We start from the raw sequence: 27,977 nt of genomic DNA, 5'->3' as shown, positions 1-27,977 counted from the left end.
CTGACGTCGGTCCCTCACTCGCCTCGCCATCCATGGTTGTCGCAGAAGCACACCTTGCACTTGCGCCCCACGATACAGCTGCAGACGACATGACCAAGCAAGGCGCTCAAGCAACCGCCGCCTCCATCCTCGCAGCACTTCCTGAGCGCACGAGGTCTCAACCTTTCGACGGTTCGAACGGTATTGGCAACGAATACCTGCTGCAGACTTTCCCTCCCTCCAGGCGCGCTTCCCAGGCGCCACAGCGCGAGTCAACGACACCGAGCCAGCACTCTACACCTTCCCCGTGTGTCACGCCAGAGATCGTGTCGTCTACCTTTCCGTCGGAACTACCGCCTCGCCCGCCGCCGAAACAGTCTCCCCTTCGTCGCCTATTCAGTCTACCTGTGCGGCCGCCGACTCAAGCTGCGCAGACGGATAAGAACATGACCACCAACCACACTTCCGTTTCGCGAGTGGACATCGAGATGGGTAGCTTAGGCGTACGGAGTCAGGTGCAGCATGATCTCCAGAACCTTGCTAGGACCAACAGGAGGCTGAAGATCTGTGTGTTTGTGCTGGTTGGGCAGATCATTGTGATGGCAGGCATCATGGTGGTCTATGTTGCTTATTCACATTCTGCAACACAGAAAGATTGAATCTTAGGGGAGGTTCTGTGAGAATTGAAGAGAATAGAAGGATGAGGGGAGTGCCATGAGAAAGGATCGGGCAGTTAATGGACGACAAGGAAGACATTGTGGGCAAACTTGAGTCTCAGAATGTACGAGCTCGGAGAACGAGAAGGGAAGATAACTTCGATGTAACCTACTTTGGTAGCAAGCAATGGCTGCATACACCACGAGCTATCTATGCAGTAGTTCCTCTTTGTCCAGCGCAGTGTTTCAGGGAAGATCAACTAAAAGGAACCCGACCAAGTCAGACAACATGCACGCTTGTGCAATGGCTCCCATTTTCAGTCCCTATAAACCATACTCCTAGCTACCTCACTGCTTGACACCCCCGGGCATAGTTAAGGTTATAATAAACGGAACCAACTAAACCATGCCTACGACTGGAGTTCACCAGTTATCTCAGCAGCTCTATTTTCCCTCAGAGCTCCCGCCGCGCCCCCGACCAAAGCCCAACATCACTCGACGTAGTATCCGCCATGTACGCTGGGTACTCGCTTTGAGAGGGTTGAAGAGACGGAAGGCTGATCAGGGCCTGGAAGGTGATATCATCTAGGCTAGACATGGTGCGAGATCGAAGAGTATGAGGCTAGACACGGTTTGATGGATACAGGACTGGAGCAGTAGAGCTGAGGCAAGATCTGTGGATACAAGTTGAGAGAGCGCCATGAAAACCATTTGAGAGACGAAAAGTCATAAGTTCTGTAGACCCATGGATGAAGTGTTGAACTGGCACTGTCAGTCAGGCTTACGGCTCCTTATCGATATCGGCCTGACCATGACTCGCATGCGTCTTGATTCATCAGGGCGGCGCGTTACACATCAACCTCAAACATGCCCAAATCTCAAGTAAAAACACCATTACTTCCCAGGCAAAAAGTCCGCTTTGAATGGATTCTCAGTCGCAGCAAATGCCGTCGCTAATGAATGCGACCCGAGCCCATGGTTATCAGCGAACACCGGTTCCACCCTGAGGGTGCCGAGAATTGGCATGCAGGCCCTTTTCTGGGCATCGTCACTTGTGTGGACAAAAGACAAGTTGACCTTCCTCTTTGCGCAAAACGCTCGTGTTGGTACGGATCTTAGGACGACAATGGCTGGTGCCTTATCTTGCAGTTCTGGAGCTATAAAATGACGGGTAGGTAGCTCTCGCCATGGCAATTGAGCATCCCAGCCAGCCAAACGCGCGACAATGCAGCTCCTTTCTGCCATTGCGACCACGGCGGTACTCGCCGGAAGTGCTTCGGCCGTCAACTTCACCGGCGATGTTGTGAATGGCGTTCCCGTCATTCAGGGACTCAATCTCGCAGATGTGCCCCCACAGACCGTCTCGAAGTACTATCTCCGAGCTGGTGAGCTCAATGGCGGTCATCCGGTTCATATTCCCATTATGGTCGCGCGAGGAACCAAGGAGAGTCTGGAGACGGGGAAGAAGTTGTCGCTCTCGGGTACTATTCACGGCGATGAGCTGAACCCGGTTCGCGTGGTGCAGCGCATTTTTGAGCAGCTGCAAGACCAGGTCGCGACACTCAATGGCACGGGTATGATATTCTATTGCAGTTTCTACGCGCACTGCTAACGTTCGCAGTCATTGGTATTCCCACTGTCAACCCAATGGGCATCTACCTTAACCAGCGCAACTACTTCTCCTCAGGCGCAAGCGGCTCCCTCACAAACGTGAACCGCATTTTCCCAGGTGTCGCAGCGACAGAAGGAGGCAGTGGACCTCAAATCCTAGCCTACAACATCTGGAACCACATCTGGGGAAACATGTCCAACGTCGACGTGGGCATTGACCTACGTACGCCCTCCAAAACAACAAACTACCACTTTCTTGACTAATCACCACAACAGACACCCCCAGCTCAGGCGGCGAAACCTCACTATGGTGCTACTCGGACTTCCGCCTCCCCTACGTCGAGCGCCTCGCCAAGCTCCTCCAGCCCGACACGCTAAAGATCGACCCCGGCGAGCCCGGCTCCATCGAAACAACCTTCATCGACTACAAGATTCCGTCGCTCACGGTCGAAATGGGCCAAGCCAAGGTGTGGAACAACAGCCTTATCGACCGCGTAGTCGACTACGTAAACCGCGTTATGGTCGACCTTAAAATCACGCCTTCAAACACAACCGTCGAGCCCGATCTAAGCAAAACATACATCATTACTACTTTCCACGACACCTCGTCGCAGTACGGTGGCTTTGTTGAGAGGCTGGTTGGTGTTGATGAGATGGTGTCGAAGGGTCAGCCGATTGCTCATGTGCGCAATCCTTTTGGTGATATCTTGGAGACTTTGGTTGCACCGGAGAATGGTCGCATGTTTCAGAGTCCACGTGATCCTAGTATTGAGCCTGGCGGTAGTGTGGGGCAGATTGCGTATAACAGTACGGATCCTGAGTGCTCTGATGGATGCATTCTGTCGGGCTCTGGACGGAGGAGGTAGTGTGGTATTGTGTTTGTATATAGAACATATGCAGACTATTGCTACTTGGAAGTCAAGCTTTTCTGACAATACACCAGTGAGCGAGTCAGCCACATAAAAGCTCTCCCAAATCCTTGGCGATGACACTATTAACACCAGTCACAGTCCTCACGACAGCACTACCATTTCCCCTCAATCCTCCAACCCCCCAACTCTCGTAGGCTCCCTCTCCTCCGCCGGCGGCCCCCCAACATTCCCCCTCTGCCCCGTCGGCACATCCCCCAAATTCCTCTGCGCAGCATGCTTCGGCAAATCCTTGAGATCCCTCACATCCCCACCCGTCTGCTGATCTCCCACTCCACTCGCCAACCCCGCAAGTCCCTGACCCACACGCCGTCCATCATGCAACTCCTGGCTCGTTTGACCTTGGCCCGGGTGGCCTAGCCCCATGTGAACATCCGAGGAGGTGGCGCCTTGGATGGTGTCGGAGGCGTGGTGGTAGAGGCCTTGGTTGTTGAGGGGTGGGTTGGGCGTGTGTGTTGAGTGCGCTGGGGCGGTGCCGGCGGGGAGGGTTTGGGCGTGGAATTCGGGGGCCGAGTCATTGCCGATGTTTACGCCGGGTTTGTGCTTGGTTTTGTTAGTGGGGGGTTGGGGAGATGGGGGAGATGGGGAGATGGGGTGGGGTGGTTCAAGCGGCCGAGAGGAGGAGGGAGAGGATGGGGATGCTTACACCGCCGCTCATGAGGGGCTCGCTGGGTGCGACATGGCCTGCGAACTGGCGTCCGTCGCTGACGGCGTTGGGGTTCTTGTTCTGGCTCATGTTTGGTTGTGGATGGTGTTCGTTTATATCTGTTGTGTAGAGTGCAAAATGTGTGGAAGTAAAGTAAATGAACTTGAGTTTTATGTTGCCAAAGTGTACAGTATACAAGGTGTCTGTTTCTCAGCTTTAGTATCTAGAGAACTTTCTTATTTACTACATACTCCATGACGGCGTCACTTTTGACATCAACGCGACGTCATGGTCTGAATCACGCATATGCATATTGTAGCGTCAGGGTGATGTTGTTCTGCTGGGATGAGCGGGTACCTGATGTGTCTTACAACGCTCTTGTGATACGATTGGATCGGTGTGTTGTTTGTGATCGGCGATGAGGGAGGGGAGGTGGCGAGTGGTGTGAAGGGGAAAGGATACTTCGGAACGCCATTCCGATGGCGTTCCGAGGCGTTGATAGAAACCCCATTGGTATGTGCATCGCAAAAGGACGTCGATGAATGTAGACAAAGATGAATTAGAAATTATGCTATATATACAAGATACTCAGATCTCCATGAAAAACTTTTCAACTCAGAGTCTACTTGCAGAGCTGTCCCCTGACGGCACCAGCTGAGTACTCGACAGTGTGTGTATCAGTGAAGAAACCGGAGGGGTTCGCAAGAATCTTGCCAACATTGAAACCATCACCCTGGTCCAAGCCGGTAGCGTTGTTCTTGATACCAGTGATGAAGGGTCCCTTCAAGCAGCCGACCGAGGTACGGCAGCTGTCAGTGCCAGTGGGGTTGGGGAATGCCTGTTGAAGAGAGATTAGTAGATGACTCAACATATAAAGTAACAGCATGCGAGAGACGCATTGGCAAAAGGGAATAACTTACAATTCTGGGTGGTCCCGCTTTACCCGCAACACCCTCGTGGATATGCGTCGCAGTAGCCGCCGGGCTCTTGTATTCGCCGGTCACACCGCTGAGCTTGATGTTGTAGCAAATGACGTTGTCGGCAACGTTGATGCCGTATCTGAATACTCCAGTTGCTCCAGGTTGGCCGGGGACAGCCTCGCCAGTGTTGGCGATGACTAGATCGGGTGTAGCATTGACCGTGTATTCGGCGTCGAAGTAAGAGCTACGGTAATCACCGGTCAAGATGTTGCCTGGAAGGACCGAGGGCGCGGCGAGTGCGAGAGGGGCGGCGACGAGGCCGGCGATGACGGTAGTGGTGAAATGCATTGTAGTTGGTGTTTGGGATTGAAGATGGTAGTCGGTTGGAGAGATGAGATGTAGTGATGCTGATGGATGCCCCTTGAGAGTAGGGAAACAAGGAGTCCTTTATACCCCCGGGTCTCTACTCTTGGTACCAATTTCACAACTCTGCCTCTCCTGCGGGTGCCCGATGACATCGTCAGTTCCCGCACCGCACCTACCGCTTACTGGTAAGCCCTTGGGAGATGACCCGCCGGTGTCTTGGTGAAGGCTTCCGGACCGCCGCAGCCAAGTCAACAACCACATAGCTGAAAACATACTTTCCGGCGCAAAAAGAGCATAGATGGACACAAGACTATGACCAAAAGCCTAGTTAGTAAGTCTTGGAGACCGTATCTGAAAGGACAAACAGCCCAAAGCGAAATAGTGAAGCGCTCATAACCCCAGCGGATCACTAAACCCCGGTCAAAAAGAATCTCCATCGCGAAGCCTCAACATGTCCGCGCCAACAAGAATCTCCCATACTGTGGAAAACCGCCGTCCAGGGTCTTGGTAACGGCACCTTCCGTCTCTTCCCGTGGTCTTTTGCTAAACAAAACATATCCTTTGCAGTGTATGATCGACTCCCAAGATATCGCCTAGCCGCCTTAGTACGGGTAGATCAAGTTCCGTGATCTTACCTAAGATGCTGAATTGCGCTAGTACCTTCACCAAGACTTCCTCTTTGGGTAGTGACATGCACCCTCGCGGGGCTGTGTAAACCGCATTAGGTCAGATGTGGAGGTACTTTGCCCGATTTCTACATGTGTCCGTACATGCGCTGTCAAGATGGTTAATCGCTCTACTAACCCGTTACTTCCTATGGGGCTGCGGAGATGCGCTTACGGAACGCATTTGGGCGTTGCTTGGCTGTGGAGGAAGGGCCGCACCGATGTCTGCTCTGCCCAACACCTCCGTAAGATGTCATTACTTTTTCCCAACGCTCATGCCGATGCCGCCATAGCGCTGACGTTCTAGAACGCGCGATGCATTTTGCTGTAAGTTCCAAGAGACTTGTGATTAGTGCATTTCGAAATTCGTGCAGAAGGGAGAAAGGAGTGACTGTCATCTTCAACGCTGGTGAGATGACATCACTACGTAGATACACCAAGCCCGCCAAGCGCCGAACAACATCTTTCCCCGCCCTCCCATCCTCACCTTTCCGCTCATGAAATTTCCCATTCCAAATGTCCCCCTGAGCGCGCTTAGTCCGTCAAAATGTACTTTTTCGGTCCTTTGAGAGTCCCAGAGACTTGTACCACCTGCAGCATTTCGGGGCGCTCGCTAATATTGGTGGACCCTTCCAAAGCTCCAAGACAACGGATGAGCTCCCTCCTGAACTGCTGCGCAAAAAGTAAGAATATATTCTATTACGTATTCATCAGCAACAACGGACCCGAAGTTTTCTGCGGAGCTCCAAAGTTACCACCATGATACCATAACAACAAACTTTTATTTTGCAGGACCTTACATACCGGCCCGGATGGCTATCTACAAGACCTCCAAATTAGCACGACTGACAAACCACGAGCCATTGTTCGTATCCAGCGTCAAATTGTTCTGCACCGTCTTGCCACCCTTCAAGCTTCCGCTCTCAACAACACCACCCGCAACCGGCCTTTGCAGTCTATTCTCCCCACTCTTGACTGTAAAGTTTGCAAGCGGGATTTCCCAGCCATTGCGCGTCACCACGGTCGGCATGCCAAAGAAATTAGCGTTGACCTCGTCGTGGCTGAAGTGGAGTTCAAAGTATCCGCGATAGTACAGGTCCTGCCATTGGAGTTCAGTGTTGGCGGATTGGATGATGGAGGAGTAGTTATTTGCGGTTGCGAGGGTGATGTTTGCACCGTAGGGACATGGCGATGTTACAGCTGAGCCGGCGAACTCGACGCCGATGCTGCCGGCGCCGGTGCTGGAGTTGTAGTCCTCTTCGCCTAGCCAGACGAGGTCGCTGACCCAGGATGCGTGGCTGTCGCCTGCGAGGAAGATGTTGTTGTTGATTTTGCTGCTGTACAAGTGGTGCAGCGTACGGTTTCTGTTCGATTGGTAACCATCCCACGCATCGTAGTTTAGGGGATTCTCTGAACCGTAGGCGGCGGATTGGTTGACGCGTGAGAAGACGATTTGAGAACCGACAATGCGCCAGGTTGCTCCGCGCTCAGCGGACTCGGAAAGACTACGGTAGAACCAGTTTTCTTGACGGGAGCCCATAAGAGACCGGCCGGCGTCGTTTGAGATTTCGTGAATGTAGTCGGTGTTCCAGTATAGGTCAGTGATCGAACGGTCGTACTGCCGAGTGTCGAGCATCATGAGATCTACCAGCTTGCCGATGGAGAAAGACCGCCAAATGCGGAGGTTGTCGTCCATGTCGACCTGGCGGATGGGCATCCACTCGAAGTACGCTCGAACCGCGTTCATCTTTCTCTGGTCGACTGAAACACCGCCATCGCGGAGAAAAGAGTTTTCAGTGTTGTTAAGCTCAGATGCGCCATCGCGGTACTGTCAGGTATCAGTAATTGCTTGGAAGGAGCGATTGGTATGACATACAGTGTTATCAGAAACCTCATGGTCATCCCAGACAGGAATCCAAGGGAATTGCTGGTGACTGGCCACGAGATCCAAGTCAGTGCGGTAAGTCGCAAGCCTCTTTCGGTAGTCGTAAAGTGTGAAGATCTCGTGATCTGGCTGAGGAATGCGACCAATGCTGTTGCCCCAACCATAATCGCCGTTCTTGTACTCGTAGATGTAATCCCCGAGATGCACAACGTAGTCGACAGAGTCCTGATACAATCAGCCCGATAATTCCGTGAATACTGCAATCCACCAACATACCTTTCGCACTGGGTTACCGTACGCGTTGAAGAAGCCAAAGGGGTAGTTTGAGCAGCTGTAGATCGCAAGGCTAACACTGGTAACATCGTCATCGGCATTAGGTGTAGTCTTCGTGCGACCAAGAGGACTCTTGTTATCCGAGCCACAAACGTTGAATTGGTAGTAATAAGTGCTGTACGCCTTCAAGTTCTTGGCCTTAACTTTGACAGTAAAGTCCACATCGGAACTGGTGAAGACCTTTCCAGAGTCCACGACCTTCGAGCAATCCTTGTTCTCATAGACCTTGTACTCCACACAAATTGGCGACTTGGACACATGGACGTACTTTTCGTTGTCGTGGTCGAAAAGAGGTGCGTAGCCGGTGACTGTGACGTTCGATTGTGAGTTATCGCTTTGGGGTGCAATACGGGTCCAGAGGATAACACTGTTGGGGTACGGATCACCCGAGGCGACACCATGTGTGAAGTTCAAGCTGGAAGGTGCGTAGGCGCTTCCTGGGTTATTCCTCTTGACTACTTTGTGAATCGATATTCCAAGGGCGGGATGGTGTTCTGACGGCGAACGGTAGTTGAGATTTTTTGACCAGCTAGCGCTAGCAATCGATGCCAGCGATAGCAACGGAAGAAATTGAAGCTTCATATTGATAAACAGTCCTTGGAATCAGAAGAATACCAGTTAGGAAAGTATTGAGAATCAAGCTCTTTGAGCCCTTTTGTATTCTCCAGAAGTCTAGACATTTCGCGTTACTTGGAGAGCTCCTTCCATATAGGCTCCCAAGTCTACTGCGTCATGCTTGCAGGAATAACAGTTCCTGGATGTGCAGTTTCCAATCATAGCTCGTGAAGCTGGCATGCTCCGGTACTTCCAGCTAGACACGGGATGTAGGATTGACTACGAGTGGGGCGACATCTCCCACGTACAAACATCAGGACGTATGCAGAAGACGGCTCGTCATTACCAAGAAAAAATACCCCAGCCCTGATTTGCTGAACCTATCGGGGTACCGTTGGAGCGCAGAGCGGCGTGGCATGGGTCAAGACATGTGCGTGGGCGCCTCGCTGCGATTGGTCGCAGACGCAAAGCGCGGTCGAGATTCTTCTGTACTGTACGGAAAAGCTTGTCAATATTCTGCGCATCGCCTTGCATCAAAACAGAAGGTGCATCGGTAAGAGCGAAGCTAAAGAACGAACGTCTTCCGAGGTACAGACGCACCCGGGTGTCATAAAATACTTGACATATTAGTGTAAAAAGGCCACGGTATTCGCCAGACACGCCTATCAGGCGCTTACCCGCACTGTCAAGTATTTGATGACACCCAGGTGATCAGTGAGATCGAAGCTAAAGGAAGAACGTCTTCCGAGGTCCAAACGCGTGGCCAGATGTTGGTTGTGGGTACACCGTACAAATGGAAGGTCTGTCGCTTATCAGTATCTCTTGCCTGCTCCAAAAGCGAATCTCGGGAGCAGGCGCACAACCACCTGAGCCACAGATACGCTAACACGGTGATATGATGAAGAAAGTGTCGCGAATAGAATATATTTCGGATCCGCTCCGTCAAGATCAAAGTTTCCCTAGGTAATTACACATGGGAAACCCGATTTGAAAAGGTATATACAAGAAGGCTTCTTCTTCACCCTACACATCCACACCCACCTAGCTCATAGTCAAGCTGTAAGCCGTAGTCGTCAACTTGGCGTTGCTGCCCGAGAAGGGTTCGGTACCGGCACCGGTGCTAGTCAGGAACTGAGTGCTGGGCATACCCTGCTTGCTCGTCAAGTACTTCATGAATTCCATGAGGTCACCAGAGAAGTTGTTTTGCTGAGAGTTCGCGACGAAGCTCCATACGTTGACATTGCCGTTCATGCCGTTGTACAGCTTCCAGCTGGTACCTGCAAGCGTGACAGTGGCGACGGGGCTGCCCGTCTTGGAGATGGGACCTGCGCCGCCAAGGGCAGCGAGCCAGATCATAATTTCATACTCGTTGGAGCCGCTGGCCGAGGATGAGGTGAACAGGTCGAAAGCTACGTTAGCGACGATGTTGGAGCCTGAGTATGTCCACTTCCAGACTGCGGGGAGCGATTTGATGGATGAAAGGGTTTTGGGTGTGAGCTTGGTCACGACGTTCGCGTAGGACTTGACTTGGCCTTGGCTAATGGGCTGTTAGTGGGTGAAGGGTATAAAGCGAAAGGGATTACATACCCGCCAGTCCAGGACCAGCTAGTGTGCCACTTGAGGGAGTTACCAGAGAGGCCGTCGACACCAGTGCATTGAGAGCCAGAGGTGGCTTGGCCCTTGCCCCAGAGGTTGTTGTACGTTGTGTATGGGCCGTTGACCGAGGAGTCCCAATCTCCACAGAAGTCAGCCCGCTTCTGAACGGTCGTAGCAGGTGCTGCGAGAGCAAGGGAAGCCGTGCTGGCGATAAGAAGGGCGGAGTACTTCATATTGGAATCTTGAGTTGGACCGCAGAAATGGGGTAGCGGAAAATTTGGCGGTCAGGATGAACAGCTTGGGAAGGCTTGAACAGCTTTAAGTACATCATTTCTATCTCTATGCAAGTGCGGCCGTGCTCCCAAATCGCACCTATTCTCGTAGCCGTTCATCTCTCGTGTTTCAGATGGCAGTAAGTGTTGCGAGGACTAGTCCAGATCAAGCGATTACTCCTCTTCCACGTACACCATACCCAGATAAGATTAAGGACTATGCAGTCTTGACACTAGCTTCAGCAGACATTGGTGGATTTCGCAGGCGGTTTACTGACGACATGCCAGACGGAAGAACCTGCGAAAGTGATTGCCTATTGGGGTCTCGAAATTCGGCATTCATTGCTCGGCAAGTTGGTTCGGGCATGTTGCAATGATGTTCCGAAACATGCATTCCTCAGCCGCCAACCGGGTTTCCCCACAAGTCATTCGACGCCACCGAAGATTGCGCCGTTGCTTGATTGAATACAATATAAGATCAGTGACGCTAGGCATGGTAAGACAATAATTTTCCGGTGCTCATGCGATTCTCAAGTGATGTCGAATTGTTGCTATCTAATCCGTGCGTACGAAAGACCCTTTGACGACTAGTGATTTCAAGAATTCTTCATCATCACTGATGTCGATGAGGGACTTCATTGAAACCTGCATTGGCTGTTAATGGGCTGGGTTTAGGTAGCTTTGAGAGGACGTACTGTGCACATATCGCCTTTTCTGTTGACATCCCATGTGTTTGTCGACTGACGGGTTTCGTACTGCGTGTAGAAAGGCTCAGGCTCCGTAATTTTCCAGAAGGCTATGAGCTTCCTTGTGATCTCCCGAAGGGATTCTCCCACATTGGACGTGATTGCAGCATCTAACCAGGGTTGGATATTCTCCCACTTTCGGTCCGGCAGATCCCATCTACCCGCTTCAAATGCATCCACGAGCACATCCACATCAAGCTCCTCTAATTGAGGGAAGCAATGAAGAATTTTCCCGATTGCAACGGAGGCAGCGTTTGGCTTGGATGTCTCACCGCGGTTGAAGAGGGGATTCCCACGCTTGTCGAAGGACTGTGGGCCACCGTTCCACCAGTCGAACCCAGGCCAGATTGTGAGCTTGAGCTTCCTTGCCTTTTCCATGAGCGGCAGTAATGCAAGAAAGCGGGGTGACAGTTCTTCGCGTACGGGGACGTAGTAGCCGTGGACTCCGCGAAGGGACCTCTGGACTTCTAGCGTGATTCGTAGGGTGCCATCGTCACAGGCATGCTCCGCTGTTTCGGCGAATTCGGCGCCTAGTCTTTCAGCTAGTACGTTGCTCATGGGCTGTTTATCATTTTCATCACAGTCTGGCAGGGTCGGGGCCGACTGTGGCGTGAGAAGACGGGCATGGTGTTCAAGAGCCTCTTGTCGTAGCTGTCTGCAAGTCTCTAGAATATTTGCAGGCGGACGCGAAGGTAGCCTGATGCGCGTATCGATGTACGTACTTCCCGAGGCCCGACGCGATTGATAGAGGTTCCGCGTGTCCGGTGTAGAAGTCGATGTATAGATATAGTGTGGCAGGGTCAGGTAGCCAAGGATCTCGTCCCTCAACTCGCGCGGCAATGCCAAGAAAGGCGATGGGGCATCTGCGGCCATTGTGGAGGCTAGCTTGCGGTACCTGGGAACTTGCTATCACCAATGCTGAGTTGTTGTCGTGCCACAGGTATAAGTAGTACCTCATGGGATGCCTTGCTGAGGGTTACCTAGGATTTAGCGGAATTCCGCCCCGCACCCACCTGGTCTGTGATGCAGCTGCATGAAGCCACACCCGCCGTGCTCAGCCGTGGGTACCGCATTTTGTCTGAGGGTTACCAGCCAGTTGATGGGATTTTGTTAGCTATGCTCGATTCCCGTGTGGGCAGACAGGCCATGGGTATCCGTTTGCAGGGCAGCCATCTGATGCATTGGCGCGGGGGCTGTTAGCGTGCCTAACAAAGTGAACCACTGTTCGGCTTGCTCGTGCCTGGTGGAGCATGTAACCCGCAATAACCCGCTTGTTCACCATCGCGCTGCAACCACTGACGTTGCTATCTTTCATGGGGAGGTTTTTTCAGACTACCACATCCCGTGACTGCCCAAGGTACACAGCCTCGTGCCTCCCTGTATCCTCCCCAACCACGAAGGAACGGCTACCCCAGAGCAAAAGACGAGATAGTAGCACATAATTGCAGCCAGAGGACAAGGCCCGCAGACGTCATGTATCGAGCAGCCGCTCTCCGCCGTATCCTGCTTGGGACGGCAGCCGAACAGGACACGGAAGAGACAGAAAATAACACACCCAGTCAGGTACGTAAAACGTCACATGCAACGCTTGCCTGGCGCCTTTCACAAGCTCACACTATACAGCCTGTTTCGCTCTTCGCGGATCCCGACGACTCTCCCCGCCCAGAAGGCGCGACCACGACATCGGATGCCAACCAAACCAACACACAGTCATTCTCCTCCAACCATAGGAGATCATATTCAGAAACAATAGAAGCGGCACTGGCACCAAATCGCCCTTCGTCGTCGCATTCCTTATTCTCCACCGGACACGCCAGTCGCAGCAACGCCTCTCACCGTGGTCGAGGAAGAGGAGGCAGGCACTCAGCACCAGCTTCCACACGCCAAGGCAATACAAACCCGAGACAAGGCGAGGAGGACATGGATTCGGAAGATGCATATGAGCAAGAACTTGCCCTTGCCCTGAAATACGGCATGCTTGACGACGACTTTGACGACACCTTCCCAGACCAACGCGATGACAATGAATGGTTGATCAGGCAGTACAATGCCTCACGCGGGATTCCAGATGCCGGCGAGTCGTCGCGGCAACTCAGGCCACTTCAAGCCGGCCACAACGCCAACAATTCGCAACGAGAGCAGCAGGCCCACCGCTACAACCCGCATACAGGCTGTCATGACGACCAAGCGCATACCCAACCCTTCGATGATTCCCGCCGAGGTCTAAATGCCGCGCCCAAGCGTTCGTACGACAGGACCGAGAGCGCAGACGACCAAGACATTGGCAAAGCACTCCACAACGATGGCGCTGTGGCTGTCATACTATACGACAGCGCCACTCCAAACCCCGAAGCAAACGATATTTGGCCCGAGTGTCGCAGCGCAACAAAACTACCGGCTCGCTACTACTTGATCGACGAGGGCAAGACTCCCCACAATGCGACTTGCAAGTTCCGGCCCAACAAGAAGAACAGGAAGAAGAAAGCAGCAGCATCAGCAGCGGCTAAAAAGACCGACGAGCCAAAGCCAGTTGTCTGTGATACAGCCGGTCGCCCTGAGTGGAGGCTGCCCGTAGAGCTGATTGAGTTGATCGCCGAGCACCTCAACCGAGATGACATCAAATCGCTGCGCCTTGTTAGTCGCGAGCTAAATCGCAATGTCTCGCAAGTCATATTCCAGACAGTCGTTGTTCCCTTTAATACCGAGATCTACGGCATGCTTGGACAAGACGTAAACCCCGATCTCAAGGGTAAGAGACGCGCCCGATTCGAAAAACCCGGCTACTATTGGAAAAATGCCAATGGCGACGAGGTATACAACGGTCACGGTCTAGACGTCTTTCGCGGCTTTGGTAGGCACATTCGGAAGTTCGGAATGAGCTTCCAAGTCAACGAAGACTCTCTCTCTATGCCGCCTGTAAAATCGCTTACAGAGAAGAAGACCAGCTTCTGGGGCACCTACGACTGGCCTTTTGAGGAGTACCGTCGTTTCGATGCTGTCGCTGGCCTTGAAACTGCCGCTGACGAAACGCCGCGAATGACCGTCGCCTTCTCCGAGCTGACCAAGGTCAAGGAGCTCGCGCTCTCTGTTGATAGCGGGCTGGGTTGGCTGAGTGGACCGGATAAGTCTATCCGGGCGCGCATCTTGCAACAGCCTTCCAGTGTCTTCGGTTCCAGTAAACCCATTCCCGACCGCAGAGTCCAAGCCCAGCAAGAGCTCTGGAACCACATTGAGGCTGCCCATCGAAAAGCCGGTAGCGACGTTCGGACGGCTATGTTATACAAACTGGATACACAACGCCCGTTTTCCGAATTGAGGGATGCCAGCGTGCTAGCAGATGTGCAACCAGAGATGCCTTACCTGGACCCCCAGCTGATACAAGGGGCACCTCCCCAGGACACTTCTGAAATGCCTATCCCTACATCCTTTGATGACCCATACATACTGGAGCGCTTTGTATCGCCACCACCTCCCTTGGGTACGGGTGTTTTATTCACAGCGCCCATCTCAACATCCGACGGCGGGATGCTTATGAGTCCGATCATACCCTCCAGTCTCACCAAAGCCCAGAAGGAGTGGTTAATGGAGACTGAATGGGCGCAGCGAGCTTTCATGTCGTCCTATATGTTGTCCGTCATTGACAACCCTACCACATTCCAGCCCGTGCACACTTTGAACATCTCCGGTCTGTCTGATCGCTACCTACCTATGCTCAACCGCGCCGACTTTTGGGAAGCACTACCAAACCTACGAACTGTCACTCTTATGGTGATACCATGCTGGCGGACAGTCCACAAGGATGAGGCAGGCTTTGTCGATGCTCCCAAGATCAACCCTATCCAAGGCATGAACTTGGTGTTTGATCTACTTCGTGACCACGTGGCTTGTCGGCCAAACATTCGCAACTTGACAGCTGGCTGGGTCACTGGTGGTGAACATGCCGAGGGACTTTACGCGCGCAACAAACTCCTGTTCCCTGCTCCAGTCATGGATCTGCGAATTCGTGCAACAAACCCGGTTTCCTACCAGCCTGCAGCGCTTGTTGAGACTGATGTGACTCGCCTCAGGGCCTCATTACTACAGTTTCCCCACCTCGAGCAGTTGACGTTGAAGAACTGCTGGATCACACCACCGGCTTTGCTACAGTTTGTCAAGATTCACGACTCGCATAAGATGCAGAAACTCGTACTAGATTCGGTATCCCTTACTGCTATACTACGTCCCAACCCCGATCCAAATCAAGTGGGGCCTGGTTTCAATGCGTTCGCTTTCCATAACCCTCCTCAACCTGGGGCAGCCGTTATATGGGGGGCTCTTGGTGGTCAGCATGCTCAACATCCTCAGCCTGCCCAATTAACGCCAAACCAACAAGTGTTTCTACTAACTACGGTTCATACGCTCCAGGCACAACTTCAACATCTCCATGCGAATGCAGTGGGATTTCATGTGAATCAGATCAATGTTTTACAGAACATTTTACAGCTACAGCTCCATAATCTGCAGCTTGCTGCACAAGGGAATGCTCAAGCTCAGCCAGCAGGTCCAGCGAATCCACCCCAAGCGCTCACGCAACATCAATTCATGCAACATGTTCAGGCAGCATTTCCACATCAACACCCGGCAGCACAGCCCCATGCCACTACTGTCATCAACGCTGTCGCTCATGTGGCTGGACAGGTGCATACAATGCAACATCAGATTGGGCCACTCAATCAACCTTTGCATGCTGCAGTACCAGGGAATGTGAATGGCATAACACCTCAAGCTACACTCCAATCACAGCCTCGTGAAGGTTCCTGGATGAATATCATCGACCAGATATCTCCGGGCACTAACTTATCCGACTTTGGAAACGATCATTCCAAGGCTGATATGGATCGCGTCACTTCACTTCAAACAATCGAATTCATATCGTGCGGCTACGCAAAGCTACCCCATACGTCTTTTGATCAAAGCACCATTGACGTCGGCAATGGTTTCGCTGCTATGCTCCGGGCGGTTCCCACTTTCCATAGGCGGATGGCTGTTCTGGCTCCTGCAATGCTCGGTCACAAGTGGAGCTATCTTGGCGAAATTGTGCAAGACGTTGCCACATGGGAGCTTGCTGCACTGGGTGCTGGCTGGAATCTACAAACTGGCTGGGAGGACAAAGAAGCAGCGCGCGCAGTGGAGTTTGATGGACTTCTTCCTGGAGGCACAGGCCGTTTTACAGGTGTTGTACGGCAGTCGGATAGATTACCTGACACGGACGCTATTTAGCGGACTGAGCTCTCATGACGTTATATATCTGCGGACTTTGGCCTCCTTCAGTACGTCCGCTGGGCTGGGCATTCTGATGCAACCTAGTGATTGTTAGGGACTTATCGTATTATTCATGTTTCTTTTAGAAGCCAAATGGAAGTTCTGCGGGTGTTTTATAAATTTATGGGAAGTATGTACCTATCCCAGGGATACATACGAGATCGAGTACAGTGGGGAACCACCTAAAAGCACTTTACCGGCCACTATTGGCGTTATCGAGCGATAATGATGAAAAGAAAATCAATGCATATGTCTATCTAAAACTGCAGCTTACGATAATCCTGTTGCGCAAACTTTTGAATTTCCTCTTGACTTGGCTGGAAAGTTTTCCAGACAACGCTTGTTGAATCAGGTGTGTTGGGAGTGACTAGCGCATGGGAGCGTATACGCGCTAACACCGTGATCAACAGTCCTTACACCTACCCAAAAGGGTATTTTGAAATACGTCATGCCGTATTAACCGATCAGCCTTACCCGCATCGCCTGTCCAACATGCAAATCTCATGGCATACGCAATTTCCCCACAAAATAAGCCTGATCGCAATCTCATGGCCATGCGCTTCTGCATGATACAAGATGGTACACCTCAGCTGCAAAACATCGGTCTTTGTTTAGCGCCACCACCTTATTATTCAGATCATCTCCCCGATTTCCATAGTCCATGAATCATCACCTTCGTCATTTAGGCATCCATCAATCGTCATCTTACTTTTGCATGCACATGTCAAGCTAAGGCACACCTAAGCACGACATACATAACCGCGGCCATGGGTCCACCAACATCGATATCCGATAGCAACATAAATCCCATGCCTGCAGCAACAAGCGGCTCACGATCTAAACTTCTATCAACCAACTTCAAAAACTTTCTCAGCAAACCTGCTCTCAAGCACCCGCAGAAAGCACTTACCGTACAACTCTGGAACGCAGAGCAACAATCATTACACGGGAACCCCACTATCGACCAAGGTCCAAAGTTAGCCGCACGGCAACAAAGAGCAGACATGTCGACAAAGGCCACAGGCGACATTGTGAGCAGTGCAAACTCTGGATTTCCCAACACGAGCGATGCGCCAGGCGAGCAATTCGAGCCTAGGCAAACAGCCACAAGTGAGGACTACGAGCCGGACCCAAGCAAGAGTCTACCTTTGAGCCCACAACGACAAGCATTGGTCGATGATGTATGTAAACTACCTACCAGTTATACTCATACATGCTAAGTGAAGAAAAGATCATAGCACTCTACTCGTGCCAACCCGCCGTCTCACGCGTAAAACGCTACACACCCGACTGCGTCTACGACGACCAATTCGTCTACGCAAACGACCGCTACAAAATGGCAGGCCAATGGTTCGCACTGCCCAAGCTCTTCTCCGCCTCCATCAACGAATCCTACCAAGTCATCCGCTCCGACGACGACATGATCCAGTTCAAAAACAAGCAATCCTGGACGTTCCGCCTCATCCCCAAAACAGCAACCATCACCGGTCTCGTCAGCCTGTCGCTTGATCCTGCGACCAGGGATAGCGAGTTTATGCAGATCAAGTACCATAAGGATCAGGCGAATGATAAGGATTATAGCCACGAGGGCGTGGGGTTTAGCTTTAAGAAGTGGCAGGCGGATCATGTGGTTAAGCATATGGATGCGCCTGAGTTGAAGGAGTTTGAACAGGATAAGGGGGCTGCGAAGGAGCATGTTAGGAAGTATGGGTCGGGGACTGAGGAGGGTGGTGCGCCGAAGATGGATTTTACGAAAGCTTGATGTGCGTGAAGGTATTGAATACTCTGGCTGGTATTATGGCACTATGGGAGGTAATTACCTTTTTGTTTTACATAATTCTTAAGGCTGGAGCTTCCCACATTTTAGCGCCATTCCACGTAGTCAATATTACACATTCGACCACCAAATATCGACAAAAACACCAAAATTCGATCCCAGACTAAAGCTCTCTGTTGATACGGCAAAGGTCAGGTTGAATCAAGTAACGGTCGTTGCAACGAGTTGAAGTAGATGGTTATGATTGATTAGAGGAGGTGGGCTGCAGCTCGCGTACGAACTGAATCCCACCCCACGGCACGGGCCACGCACGTAGTCACGTGCTCGCCACGTACGTACGGTGGCTCGAAACTAAGAGCAACCAACACTCTCATAGTACAATCTGGGCTCCGCATAGGTGCAGAAGATTTAATTCATGGACATGTCCAATTTCTTCAACAATCTACCTCCGGGTGTGCCTATGCCAGGCTCATTTCCATCCCCCGAGGAAGTACGCCGGGACGCACGTCACTTTGCGACAAAACTCTTCAAGGACTATGCAACATTGAACAAGATTGTTGAGCGACACGAAGAAACAATACGCACAAGATGGAGCAAAAAGACCAACTCGCAGAAGAAGAAGCTGCTGTTGGAGGCGTGGCCGAACATGTCAACCCACCACCGACCAGATGTCGAAGCATGGCGCCGACGTGCGAAATCGAAGGAAGCTTACTTGTGGCCATACATCAATCTCGAAGACCTCATTCAACGAAAGACCATGTTACTTCTCCTCCACTTCCGTGGTAGACATCATCCTCGAGAGTTCATCCACTCGGATCTCGAACAAGCAGCATTTGGTAAAGTCAGTGGCATGACTATGCCGGCCTTTCTGAACGAATACACCATGTACTTCCACAGGGGGGAGACCGCCGATAGATATGGCGAGTTGATCTCCTGGGACGACGAAGAGAATGCTTTCGATGATATGACCAACGAAGTCGGCATGCATCCCGGGGATGGCCTTCAGGCTTTGGAAATTCAGCAACGCATCTTGGCGTTCCTCGTCACATGGTCCAAGCTCTTACTCCAGGACTTGCCTTCCTTAATCGACAGCGACGTTTTTCCCAACCCTGGGCCGCCGCCAAGTACAGGAGATACCACGTCGCTACAGACGATTGCCCTAGAAGCTCCATACCGCATTCCTGCTCATCTCGATTTCGCCCGCTTGAAGGCTATAGCGTCGGCTGAGCGCAACGCACGAGAAGATCATCTATGGGCTCTTCGCGAGGATCCCGGCTACTTTGCCGAAGTAATGGAAGAGGCATCGGTGCATCGCCAGGAACAGGTCCCCGATACTAAAGGTCAGGAGCATCCAACTCTGAAAGAGCCCGGACGTCCTTTGTTCTGGAATCGTGTCCTTGGTTTCACCCTCAATGAGTCACACTTCATGTTCGTTACGTTTGATGAGATAGTTCGACAGATCAACAACCTGGCGTCATTGCATGCGAGACACCATGATCGGATCAAGCCCGGAGTCAACCTACCTCCAGATCTGTCGATGGCCTTCCAGAACCTCCGTTACCTTCTAAACGCTGCGAAAGTCGACCTCGTCCAGAATTTACAAGTTGGTCTTTTTCCATCACCACCACTTCGACAGTTCTGCATTCGCGAACCCCAGGACCCGCGAACATCCATGATGCGAGTAATGTATGAGCCACCGCGAAACAATCATGCTGTCACGCGTATAATACCCCTCTTTGACATTCTGTTCAAAGACGATCAGCTTCGTCTTTTTGGCTTGCACACCGTGACAGATGAGATAGGGCGTCTGATGGAAACCGATAGCAGTGTCAATGCTCTGATTTCGCCTTGGGTCGCCAGCAGGCTTTCGTCTCTGGCAGTAGTCTCCGAGTGCTTGCATCAGCTGCATCTTTTCAAGCCCTGGTCACGCAAGATTGAAGACGACATGGAAATAGACGACAGCACCCCGCGACGCAATTACAATCTGTCTTTCCAAGAGTGGATCCCAGTGTTGAACGCCAAGTTTGAAGGATCCCAGGTCTACCGATATGTTGACCCAAGTGACGGAAAGTTCAACTACCCAGTCCAGCGGAGACGCAACAAGCAGAACGTCGAGATTATGCGCAAGGCTGAAGCGAACCTTGACTTATTTTGGAAAGCGGTCGATCAACACTACAAATCGAGGGGTGTTGGAAAGTCACAGCAAGATCTGATATCTCACTTGCTACGCAGTGATCGAGCCATCCAGAGAACTCCCGAGTGGATCGAGCCCGAGAAGAGCAAGCCGCGCCGCGAAGAAGACGACTATGTATATCAGCCCTTTTCAACAGTGTTCCACGACCCCACCAAACAAGTCACTGGAACATTCGACCGCGCTTCCCTTTCCGACAAAGCGCCAAAGGCAAAGACCCGGAGTAGCGCACTTCCGACCGAGGAAACGAAACCCGGCATCCCCCATGAGTCCAATGAGGTTCCGGCGTTTTTCACCGTGGACAAGCGAGCTCATAAGGTCTTCCGGACGTTGTTCCATTCACCAAATAACCCCGACATGCCTGGGGAACTCCCTTGGGCCGACTTCCTCCACTCGATGGTATCCGTGGGCTTCTCCACCGAGAAGTTACACGGTTCGGCATGGAATTTCACGCCCCAGACGCCGGATATTGGCCTTGAGCGAAGCATACAGTTCCACGAGCCGCATCCTAGTAACAAAATACCGTTCTTGTGGGCAAGGAGGTTCGGGAGGCGGTTGGGAAGGGCATATGGGTGGAGCGCGGAGACGTTTCGCATGGCTTAAGACAAGAAAGATATATGAGGAAAAAGATGTTGAGCTCGTTTCAAAAGGGGAAGGACTTATAATGTTCGGTGAATGAATTGTTGTAAGAATCGAGAAATATGCATGTAAATTTACTTATGATGGTTTGGATATAGATACCAGGTAAAAAACGGGGTGGACAGTATATAGACTGTCGGGTGCGTAATATCTCAGAGAGGCGATTTATATATTAAAGCTTTCCAGGCAATCCTTTGCTACCGCTTTGTTGTGACGGTACATTACCTATGCAGCCAGGGAACGTTGCGTTTTCCAACGCTCAGGATATTGAGTCTTGTGTTCATTAATACAGGGCTTACATCACCCGAGATCTTCTTTGTTGCACACAAGTCGGTGTCAACATCGAAGGAGTCATAAGCAGTGTTTGCGGGCTCATGCGCCAAACATAGTTAGCTCTGAGGCTGGGGTTGCCTCGCTATGGGTGTTTCTCGAAATACCTTGAGCCACCTGGATCTGGTTGGCTTGGTGGCCAAGAACATCAACTCCTATAGTAATTTGTTAGTAAATCGATGCAGCCACGCTTTCTAACACCCACAACGTATTTGAAGTTCATTGTTTGCTGCGATCGCCTCTACTGACTCGCGTTTTTGGTGTTGCAATTTTCTCGAGCCCATCTCATCGCGATGCCAGGCACCGGCCACCGCTTGCAGCCCGCTGTTCTCCAGGCTATCCTCGACCGAATTGCTGCCTGCGAAAGTGATCGAGCCATCTCTAGAGCTACAGGTGCGAGCCGTAACACAGTAGCAAAGCTGAGGTTGAGCTTAGAGTTTTGGGGCGTGCCTTATCCGCCGCGCTGCGTTCGACTTGGGCGGCCATCTATACTCCGGCAAGCTCAGCGCGAAGGCCTTCAGGCATACCTCAATGGCTCACCGGGCGCATACATGGATGAGATGAGGGACTTCTTGTACGACGAGTACGACGTTAGGATAAGCCTTGCGAGCGTTTACCGAGAGCTAGAGAAGATGAGATGGTCTCGCAAGCTTGCAACAAAGCGGGCAAAGGAGCAGAGTGAGCCACTCCGCCGCCTCTATCTTGCCAGGATGGCGCAACACTATAAGGCGGAGCAGATCGTTGCGTTGGACGAGAGCGCCTGCAATGAGCGTACGGGCGACCGCAAGTATGGCTGGTCTCCAATCGGGGAGCCGGTGGAGCTATCACACAGCTTCAGGCGATCAGAACGGTGGTCGCTGCTGCCAGCCATGACGATAGATGGCTACATAAGCTATAAGATCTTTCAAGGCGCGATTACATCTGAGATCCTAGAAGACTTCTTAGAGTTTCAAGTGCTGCCGTTCTGCAATCCTCACCCAGGGCCAGCCTCAGTAATCGTGCTTGATAACGCCTCCATCCATCGATCAGAGCGTGTACGGGTGCTTTGCCAAAGTGCTGGAGTACTCCTTGAGTATCTGCCGCCATACTCACCAGATTTCAACCCCATCGAGAAGAGCTTTAAGCAGCTCAAGGGGTGGATGAAAAGGAATTCAGCGCAAGCGGAGAACTTCATTGACTTTGGGTCTTTCTTGAGTATGCAGCGCAGCTGGTGTGCTGTAATATTAACTGCAGAAGCTGGTTCCATAGGTGTGGCTATCCCTATTAATTGTGCTTTTAAATGGATGCCACAGTACGTTTCTATAGGTAGATGATACCATACAAATGCGAACGATTACACCTTAATGCGCAACCCACAAAAGCGATTTAATAATTCTAAAAAAATAAGAGCTATTTCTATACATATAGAACTATCTTAGGAAGTTAACCTGTTATAATCGCATAACGTTGTAGTGTTGTACATAGGGCTATCCAAATAGACTATTGTTGCAGCGCATTTGAAACGCCTGAAAAACCTCAACACTATAGCGGGCACGGGCCGCTGTCACCAAAAACGCTCAGGCCACTAAGCTTCAAGCATTCTCGCCATCATCCTCCACAACACTGCTAGACGGTTCAACCACCAATTTCTTGCGCGCAATCTCTTCTCTTTTCTTACAACGTTCGACTCGTCTCCAGTTACGATCTGTGAGACCCTGGTACCCAGCTTGCCATTCTTTTGCAGTGTTTTGTAGCGTGAAAAACCAGCCAGGAGGCTGCTTGAAATGCTGCGTCCACAACTTCAAGATATCACCAGATGGCTGCATCAAGAGGTTGATATCCATAGCTCCGTCAATAACAAGAGTCTTATAAAGCTCGTTAATGTCCTCTCCAACTGTAGGAAATTTTAACTTAAGGTAGTTAAAGAAATTACTAGTATGCTCGTTAATCTCCTGCTCATGATCATATCGGATAGGCGCCCACTGAGATGCACTAGATACCTCAGCTCTTGTTATCGTTGGTGCAGCTGCCTGCAAGTTAGACTCCTGTTGAGGTTGCCTGTTCATCCGCTCAAGCTGTCCAACGATGAGCAGTTTTGTTAAGCTTTTGATATCATCGTCGCCATCTCCAGCCGCCCGCAACTTGCGCGTTTTCTCATGCACCCGCAGGTCCTTTGCTCTCAAAATTGCAAGCCGTACATCATCAGATGGCTCATCGTACGTTGCCCTTCTCGCTGTAATTGCTCTTGCCCACATGGAGATAATGTTGCCGTTGACAAAGAGGTGATCTTCGAAGCGCGCTGGCTGCCTCGCTGTTGGCGCCATCCAGCAGCAATAAGGATAGTTCTCGCAATGGGTATCTGTACAGCGCCATCTATCCCGGATAGCAATAGCATGCCCGCTACCTGCTTGTTCAGCTGCTATTACACCAGCAAGCCCCTCCTCTTGAATCACCGTTGCGGTGCGTCGACGAGGACCGTCGACAACCGTTGGCAACGGCTGCTGCTCCCCTGGAATTTCAGCCAAGATGAGCTCGAAATCGACGTTTACTGGCTCGCTGACATAGTTATCAACCTCTACAACAAGGCGCTGAAAGCTATTCCACGTTGCATCAACACCTCGCCGCAATCGCTTTATCGCGCGCTCGCGTTTGGCCTGCTTAGCTGGGTAAACAACAGTGCAAACAGATGAGATCTTCGCTCTTTTTGGCCGTAATTCTGCAACAACGTCATCTACCCACTGCCATAGGTCGTCGAAATGCAGCGAGTACAGCCGTACGCCGTGCTCGCTATCGGCAGCTTCAGGAATAAAGTGTTTCTCCATATCACCACCAAGGCAAGCCCTCCACCTAACGCGCAGTACAGGATTAACCTCATCCTCTAGCGCTTGCGATGAGCGAGGCAGCCATGGAGTGCCTTCTTGACGTCGGTACGCTGGCTCTCCCTCATCCTCAACACTACCGGCAGCGCCCTTAGCAGCGATCTCATCCTCATCCTCAGGCAGCGGATCGCCATCTCCATCCTCGAAAGTATCCTCATCCTCGCCAACGATATCTTCAGCTTGCGCGGAGGCAGCTGTTTGGGTGGCTTGCAGCTCAGGCTCGGACAACGGGCTTTGACGGCGCGGCGGGGCAGTCGCTGGAGGCGACGGCAGCGCCTCACGGCGGACACGTTTAGGCGTTAAATGGGTAGGATTTTGTCTAGTTGCTGGCGCTCTACGCTTCTGGGAGGACGGGTTAACGCCTTGATCGAATGGCTGCTTCGGCTTACGCTGGCGCTTGGGCGGCATCCCAACAGCAGCTAGATTGAGCTCGCAACAAGCTCCACACAAACAAAACGCTATACACGAACGATTTAGAGTACAGGACTAGCTTCATGGGCTTCTGGAGGTGGGAAACGGCTGCTGCATTAATTTACTAACAAATTACTATGGGAGTTGATGTTCTTGGGCACCAAGCTAACCAGATCCAGGCGGCTCAAGGTATTTCGAAAACCACAATAGTGACTTGGCCTTATTTGACCCACCTTCCAACGTCGCTAATCAACGCTCAAGCAACTCCTCACACTCATGAAGGCATTGAACGTCGTTTATATAAGCGCATACCTTGGTATTCTATTTCTTCTATGTGTCGGAGATGGTGAGCTCAAGAGAAATGGATTGTCCTGTCAATCAAGATACCATGGAGAAAGCACGCATTATAGCAAACGGCATAACGCTGAACCAGTTAAAATCATTATTAGGACAAGACTCTGCTGCAGACATATCAGGGTTGCTGGAGTAAGAGGCTGTATCGTATCCCATCCGTGTTCAAGGACTCACCAAATCATTTGGTCCGACGGAAAAGACAATCAGCAGTGATCCCCCAAGTAAGGTCGCAACAGGACTACTAGACCTGCAGGATGACGATTCCGTCAAAGTCATCCACCCTCTACACCAATCTGTCTTGGCTATAGCACAAGTGGCTGGGGATCACGATGAGCCTCTCAGCCATGCACTCTAAGAGATAGTCGTAGCACTGAACCAAGCCATACGAGGCGAAGAAGTGCTGTTCGAGCTCTACTCTACCTTCGTTGTTGCCATATCATCGAATGTTGTCGTCAAAGTCTCGGACACTCTTGATCACGATCATATCGATAACATACGGTACCTCTCTATTCATGTCCCCAATCTGCCGATTCCTCACAACCTGGGCGTTCTGCAAAACGGAAACCGGTCGTGGTTTTTCATGACAAGGGCACAGGGCGTGACACTTGAAAGTGCGTGGTCAGATCTCGACATATCACAGAAGAGAAGTGTGCAAGAGCAGTTGAACAGCATCTTTCGGACCCTTCGAAGTCAACCACTGCCTGAATCAGGTATTGGCCTTGAGAGTTTTGTATCAGGCCTGTGCAAAGATATGAGAAGGATGCCACGCGTTAGTTCCGGGCCTATTCGGATTGAGGCGGAGTTTAACGACTTCCTTGTTCGTGAGCCCCACAGAACAGAAACGTCGTGGATCAGGATGATAAGGTCCTTTATGAGCGACGACCACCGTATTTTCATGACACATGGCGACTTACATCCTCGAAACATAATAGTCTGTATGGCAGACGGCAATCAATCCGACAAAGCAGACGGGGAGACGGGGGTGCCACAGAAAAAAGACAAAAGCATTCAGGTGTCCTCAATCATCGATTGGGAGACTGCAGGTTGGTATCCAGAATCTTGGGAATTCGTCAAAGCAGTGAGTCTGGCTAGTCAGCGTGGCCCTTTGAGAGACTGGATTGGCTTCCTCCCAACGGATGCTATTGGGCAATATCCTGTGGAATACTCCATTGATAATTTGCTTGCTCAGTGGCTGGGATAGAGTACTAGAATCTTGGGGTTGAATTAATCGGGGAAGTAGATGGCAATGCAAATATCAAATGTCGGGTGGGGTGGGGTGAAGAGGATGTGTCCTCAGTCTTGTTTCGTGGAATCAAGTAGTAAGTTTTCATTATCGCGAACGTAAGCCGTAGGACGCTGTGCAATCTACTGTCGACTCCCCAGTATGGGCTGTATACTGTTTCACTTTCACCTTTGGCACATCTTTCACCAGAGCTGATAGCAAGAGCTCTATCGCCATCGCTTCTTCTCGTCCATATACCAATCTTACCTACCCAATTCGACTGAGAAAATAATTCTTATCATCCATCTCATCTGGAACTTTTAGCCAGCATCTTCCCTCTTCTGCACCTGTGCATTACATATAATTTACTAACAAGCCAACTGTAGAGGGAACACACGTTGCCTGTCGCCCAAGCTCAACGTCCATGTACTAGGGGAACAAGTAAGAGCGACAGATAGACCCCGAGCTTGGATTTCTCCACACAGTGGATTTGGAGTCATTTCATCAGTGTTCATATGCTGTTGCAATATTAGTCATCGATAATGGACTACGATTAAGCCTATGCCACTTTTGTTCGCGGCCAATTCTTCTCGACGAGTCTTCTGACTCCCACTTTGTCGTCATCCGCAGATCCCAACAACCGTCCAAGCACTGCTTCATGCTCGAAGAGAGTCAACTTGCCAACAGGGTCGATCCACAGTGTTCAGCTTATGAGTACGTGTAACACACATCATCTGCAAAAGCGTTGCATTTGGTGTCTTCTTAACGTTACATGGCCTCAGGGCTTTCTGTCTTCAAATCAATTTTGCCTATCATGTATGTATGCTATTAATTCGTAAACCCTAAGGCTAAGAGACAGCGCATTATCTGTGAAAATGTGCATTAAGAAGGTGAGAGTAGTCTAGCATTATTGTGTTTCGCACTTTGGGCTCCAGCCTAGCCCGCAGTATGGTGTTGGGTGTGGCCTAGCGCTCAGCATCTGACTCAGTTCGCTACTGATCCACTTGCAACAACCAGAATTATCGTGTTGGGGTTTCGTATCTCCGATTTTGGTAAGCCGTCTTGTTAACAGTCACAGTTGGCACACAGTGATTTGGCTATGACGAGACATACCAGACCACGACCTGGGGCAAGGCAAGTGTCAAATAAGCTTAATCTAAGGGCCACTATAAGTAGCCTAGGTACGCATAATTCATTGTAATCCAACCACAATCTACTACTACTCCATACAGCCTTTGTTCAAGTAGCTTCCAGTCCTATAATCACTAAATTTACTCCCGAAGACTTCGATCATGTCCACTCCCACCGTAGCTGTCGCTAGATACGCCCCCATTGACATTCGTGGCCCCTGCCATTGGGCTATCTATATCAGTGGCGGCAATCTCAGGAAAGTCATGTTGCAAATTCACGATGACAAGGGTGGCGCGGGCTATTTTATCGCACCACCTATGTACGACAAGGAACCTCAAAAGTCCCCTCACCACTACGAATCTATTGTCGCCGGTACATTCTTGGAAGAGAACTACGAGAAAGTGTTTGAAACCATCAAAAGTACTCCCGTCGATAACGTAAGCACCACGTGAAACTGTCAACAGTGGGTTTTTGAGGCTCTGAAGCGTCTGAGTGAGAAGAGATACCTCCAGTGGAAGGACGGAGCCAAGGAAAATATTAGCAAGAAAAGGGAAGAAAAGCATTAGCTGCTGGTTTGAATGAAGAGTGGGGAACTTTAGCATTA

The 27,977-nt window shown here is 51.2% G+C and overlaps 15 protein-coding genes across 15 annotated transcripts; 8 read left to right on the top strand and 7 right to left on the bottom strand.

The window, feature by feature from the left end:
* Nucleotides 1-32: 32 nt before the first annotated feature.
* PtrM4_075770 (uncharacterized protein) lies at nt 33-638 on the top strand (the record flags this gene model as incomplete). The annotated part of the gene is made up of 1 exon (XM_001940544.1): nt 33-638. The coding sequence occupies one exon, from the start codon at nt 33-35 to the stop codon at nt 636-638; it is 606 nt and encodes a 201-aa protein (XP_001940579.1).
* Nucleotides 639-1,220: 582 nt separating this feature from the next.
* PtrM4_075760 (uncharacterized protein) lies at nt 1,221-1,346 on the bottom strand (the record flags this gene model as incomplete). The annotated part of the gene is made up of 1 exon (XM_066106202.1): nt 1,221-1,346. The coding sequence occupies one exon, from the start codon at nt 1,344-1,346 to the stop codon at nt 1,221-1,223; it is 126 nt and encodes a 41-aa protein (XP_065963140.1).
* Nucleotides 1,347-1,860: 514 nt separating this feature from the next.
* On the top strand, nt 1,861-3,112 carry PtrM4_075750 (AstE-AspA domain containing protein; the record flags this gene model as incomplete). Its single annotated transcript, XM_066106201.1, has 4 exons — nt 1,861-2,209; nt 2,257-2,469; nt 2,523-3,045; nt 3,106-3,112. 4 exons carry the CDS (start codon nt 1,861-1,863, stop codon nt 3,110-3,112), a joined length of 1,092 nt encoding a protein of 363 aa, XP_065963139.1.
* A 171-nt stretch (nt 3,113-3,283) lies between these two features.
* PtrM4_075740 (FAP multi-domain protein) lies at nt 3,284-3,911 on the bottom strand (the record flags this gene model as incomplete). Its single annotated transcript, XM_001940542.1, has 2 exons — nt 3,284-3,718; nt 3,822-3,911. 2 exons carry the CDS (start codon nt 3,909-3,911, stop codon nt 3,284-3,286), a joined length of 525 nt encoding a protein of 174 aa, XP_001940577.1.
* Nucleotides 3,912-4,443: 532 nt separating this feature from the next.
* On the bottom strand, nt 4,444-5,089 carry PtrM4_075730 (CHRD domain containing protein; the record flags this gene model as incomplete). The annotated part of the gene is made up of 2 exons (XM_001940541.1): nt 4,444-4,659; nt 4,742-5,089. 2 exons carry the CDS (start codon nt 5,087-5,089, stop codon nt 4,444-4,446), a joined length of 564 nt encoding a protein of 187 aa, XP_001940576.1.
* A 1,503-nt stretch (nt 5,090-6,592) lies between these two features.
* PtrM4_075720 (PhoD, Phosphodiesterase-alkaline phosphatase D) lies at nt 6,593-8,572 on the bottom strand (the record flags this gene model as incomplete). Its single annotated transcript, XM_001940540.2, has 3 exons — nt 6,593-7,600; nt 7,649-7,882; nt 7,934-8,572. 3 exons carry the CDS (start codon nt 8,570-8,572, stop codon nt 6,593-6,595), a joined length of 1,881 nt encoding a protein of 626 aa, XP_001940575.2.
* Nucleotides 8,573-9,586: 1,014 nt separating this feature from the next.
* Nucleotides 9,587-10,374, bottom strand: PtrM4_075710 (Glyco-hydro-12 domain containing protein; the record flags this gene model as incomplete). The annotated part of the gene is made up of 2 exons (XM_001940539.2): nt 9,587-10,082; nt 10,133-10,374. 2 exons carry the CDS (start codon nt 10,372-10,374, stop codon nt 9,587-9,589), a joined length of 738 nt encoding a protein of 245 aa, XP_001940574.1.
* Nucleotides 10,375-10,968: 594 nt separating this feature from the next.
* Nucleotides 10,969-12,032, bottom strand: PtrM4_075700 (uncharacterized protein; the record flags this gene model as incomplete). Its single annotated transcript, XM_066106200.1, has 2 exons — nt 10,969-11,058; nt 11,109-12,032. 2 exons carry the CDS (start codon nt 12,030-12,032, stop codon nt 10,969-10,971), a joined length of 1,014 nt encoding a protein of 337 aa, XP_065963138.1.
* Nucleotides 12,033-12,632: 600 nt separating this feature from the next.
* On the top strand, nt 12,633-16,418 carry PtrM4_075690 (Med15 multi-domain protein; the record flags this gene model as incomplete). Its single annotated transcript, XM_001940537.2, has 2 exons — nt 12,633-12,722; nt 12,783-16,418. The coding sequence occupies 2 exons, from the start codon at nt 12,633-12,635 to the stop codon at nt 16,416-16,418; spliced, it is 3,726 nt and encodes a 1,241-aa protein (XP_001940572.2).
* An 809-nt stretch (nt 16,419-17,227) lies between these two features.
* PtrM4_075680 (Metaviral-G domain containing protein) lies at nt 17,228-18,222 on the top strand (the record flags this gene model as incomplete). The annotated part of the gene is made up of 2 exons (XM_001940536.2): nt 17,228-17,641; nt 17,692-18,222. 2 exons carry the CDS (start codon nt 17,228-17,230, stop codon nt 18,220-18,222), a joined length of 945 nt encoding a protein of 314 aa, XP_001940571.1.
* A 430-nt stretch (nt 18,223-18,652) lies between these two features.
* On the top strand, nt 18,653-21,031 carry PtrM4_075670 (uncharacterized protein; the record flags this gene model as incomplete). The annotated part of the gene is made up of 1 exon (XM_001940535.2): nt 18,653-21,031. The coding sequence occupies one exon, from the start codon at nt 18,653-18,655 to the stop codon at nt 21,029-21,031; it is 2,379 nt and encodes a 792-aa protein (XP_001940570.2).
* A 659-nt stretch (nt 21,032-21,690) lies between these two features.
* PtrM4_075660 (DDE-3 multi-domain protein) lies at nt 21,691-22,710 on the top strand (the record flags this gene model as incomplete). The annotated part of the gene is made up of 2 exons (XM_066106199.1): nt 21,691-22,591; nt 22,703-22,710. 2 exons carry the CDS (start codon nt 21,691-21,693, stop codon nt 22,708-22,710), a joined length of 909 nt encoding a protein of 302 aa, XP_065963137.1.
* Nucleotides 22,711-22,968: 258 nt separating this feature from the next.
* On the bottom strand, nt 22,969-24,663 carry PtrM4_075650 (uncharacterized protein; the record flags this gene model as incomplete). The annotated part of the gene is made up of 1 exon (XM_001940534.2): nt 22,969-24,663. One exon carries the CDS (start codon nt 24,661-24,663, stop codon nt 22,969-22,971), a length of 1,695 nt encoding a protein of 564 aa, XP_001940569.1.
* Nucleotides 24,664-25,957: 1,294 nt separating this feature from the next.
* PtrM4_075640 (uncharacterized protein) lies at nt 25,958-26,221 on the top strand (the record flags this gene model as incomplete). The annotated part of the gene is made up of 1 exon (XM_001940533.2): nt 25,958-26,221. The coding sequence occupies one exon, from the start codon at nt 25,958-25,960 to the stop codon at nt 26,219-26,221; it is 264 nt and encodes an 87-aa protein (XP_001940568.2).
* Nucleotides 26,222-27,534: 1,313 nt separating this feature from the next.
* PtrM4_075630 (uncharacterized protein) lies at nt 27,535-27,825 on the top strand (the record flags this gene model as incomplete). Its single annotated transcript, XM_001940532.2, has 1 exon — nt 27,535-27,825. One exon carries the CDS (start codon nt 27,535-27,537, stop codon nt 27,823-27,825), a length of 291 nt encoding a protein of 96 aa, XP_001940567.2.
* Nucleotides 27,826-27,977: the final 152 nt, after the last annotated feature.

Source organism: Pyrenophora tritici-repentis, chromosome 3 (assembly GCF_003171515.1).
Source record: "Pyrenophora tritici-repentis strain M4 chromosome 3, whole genome shotgun sequence".
Lineage (NCBI taxonomy): Eukaryota > Fungi > Ascomycota > Dothideomycetes > Pleosporales > Pleosporaceae > Pyrenophora > Pyrenophora tritici-repentis.
This window is presented reverse-complemented; position numbering and strand designations above follow the sequence as displayed.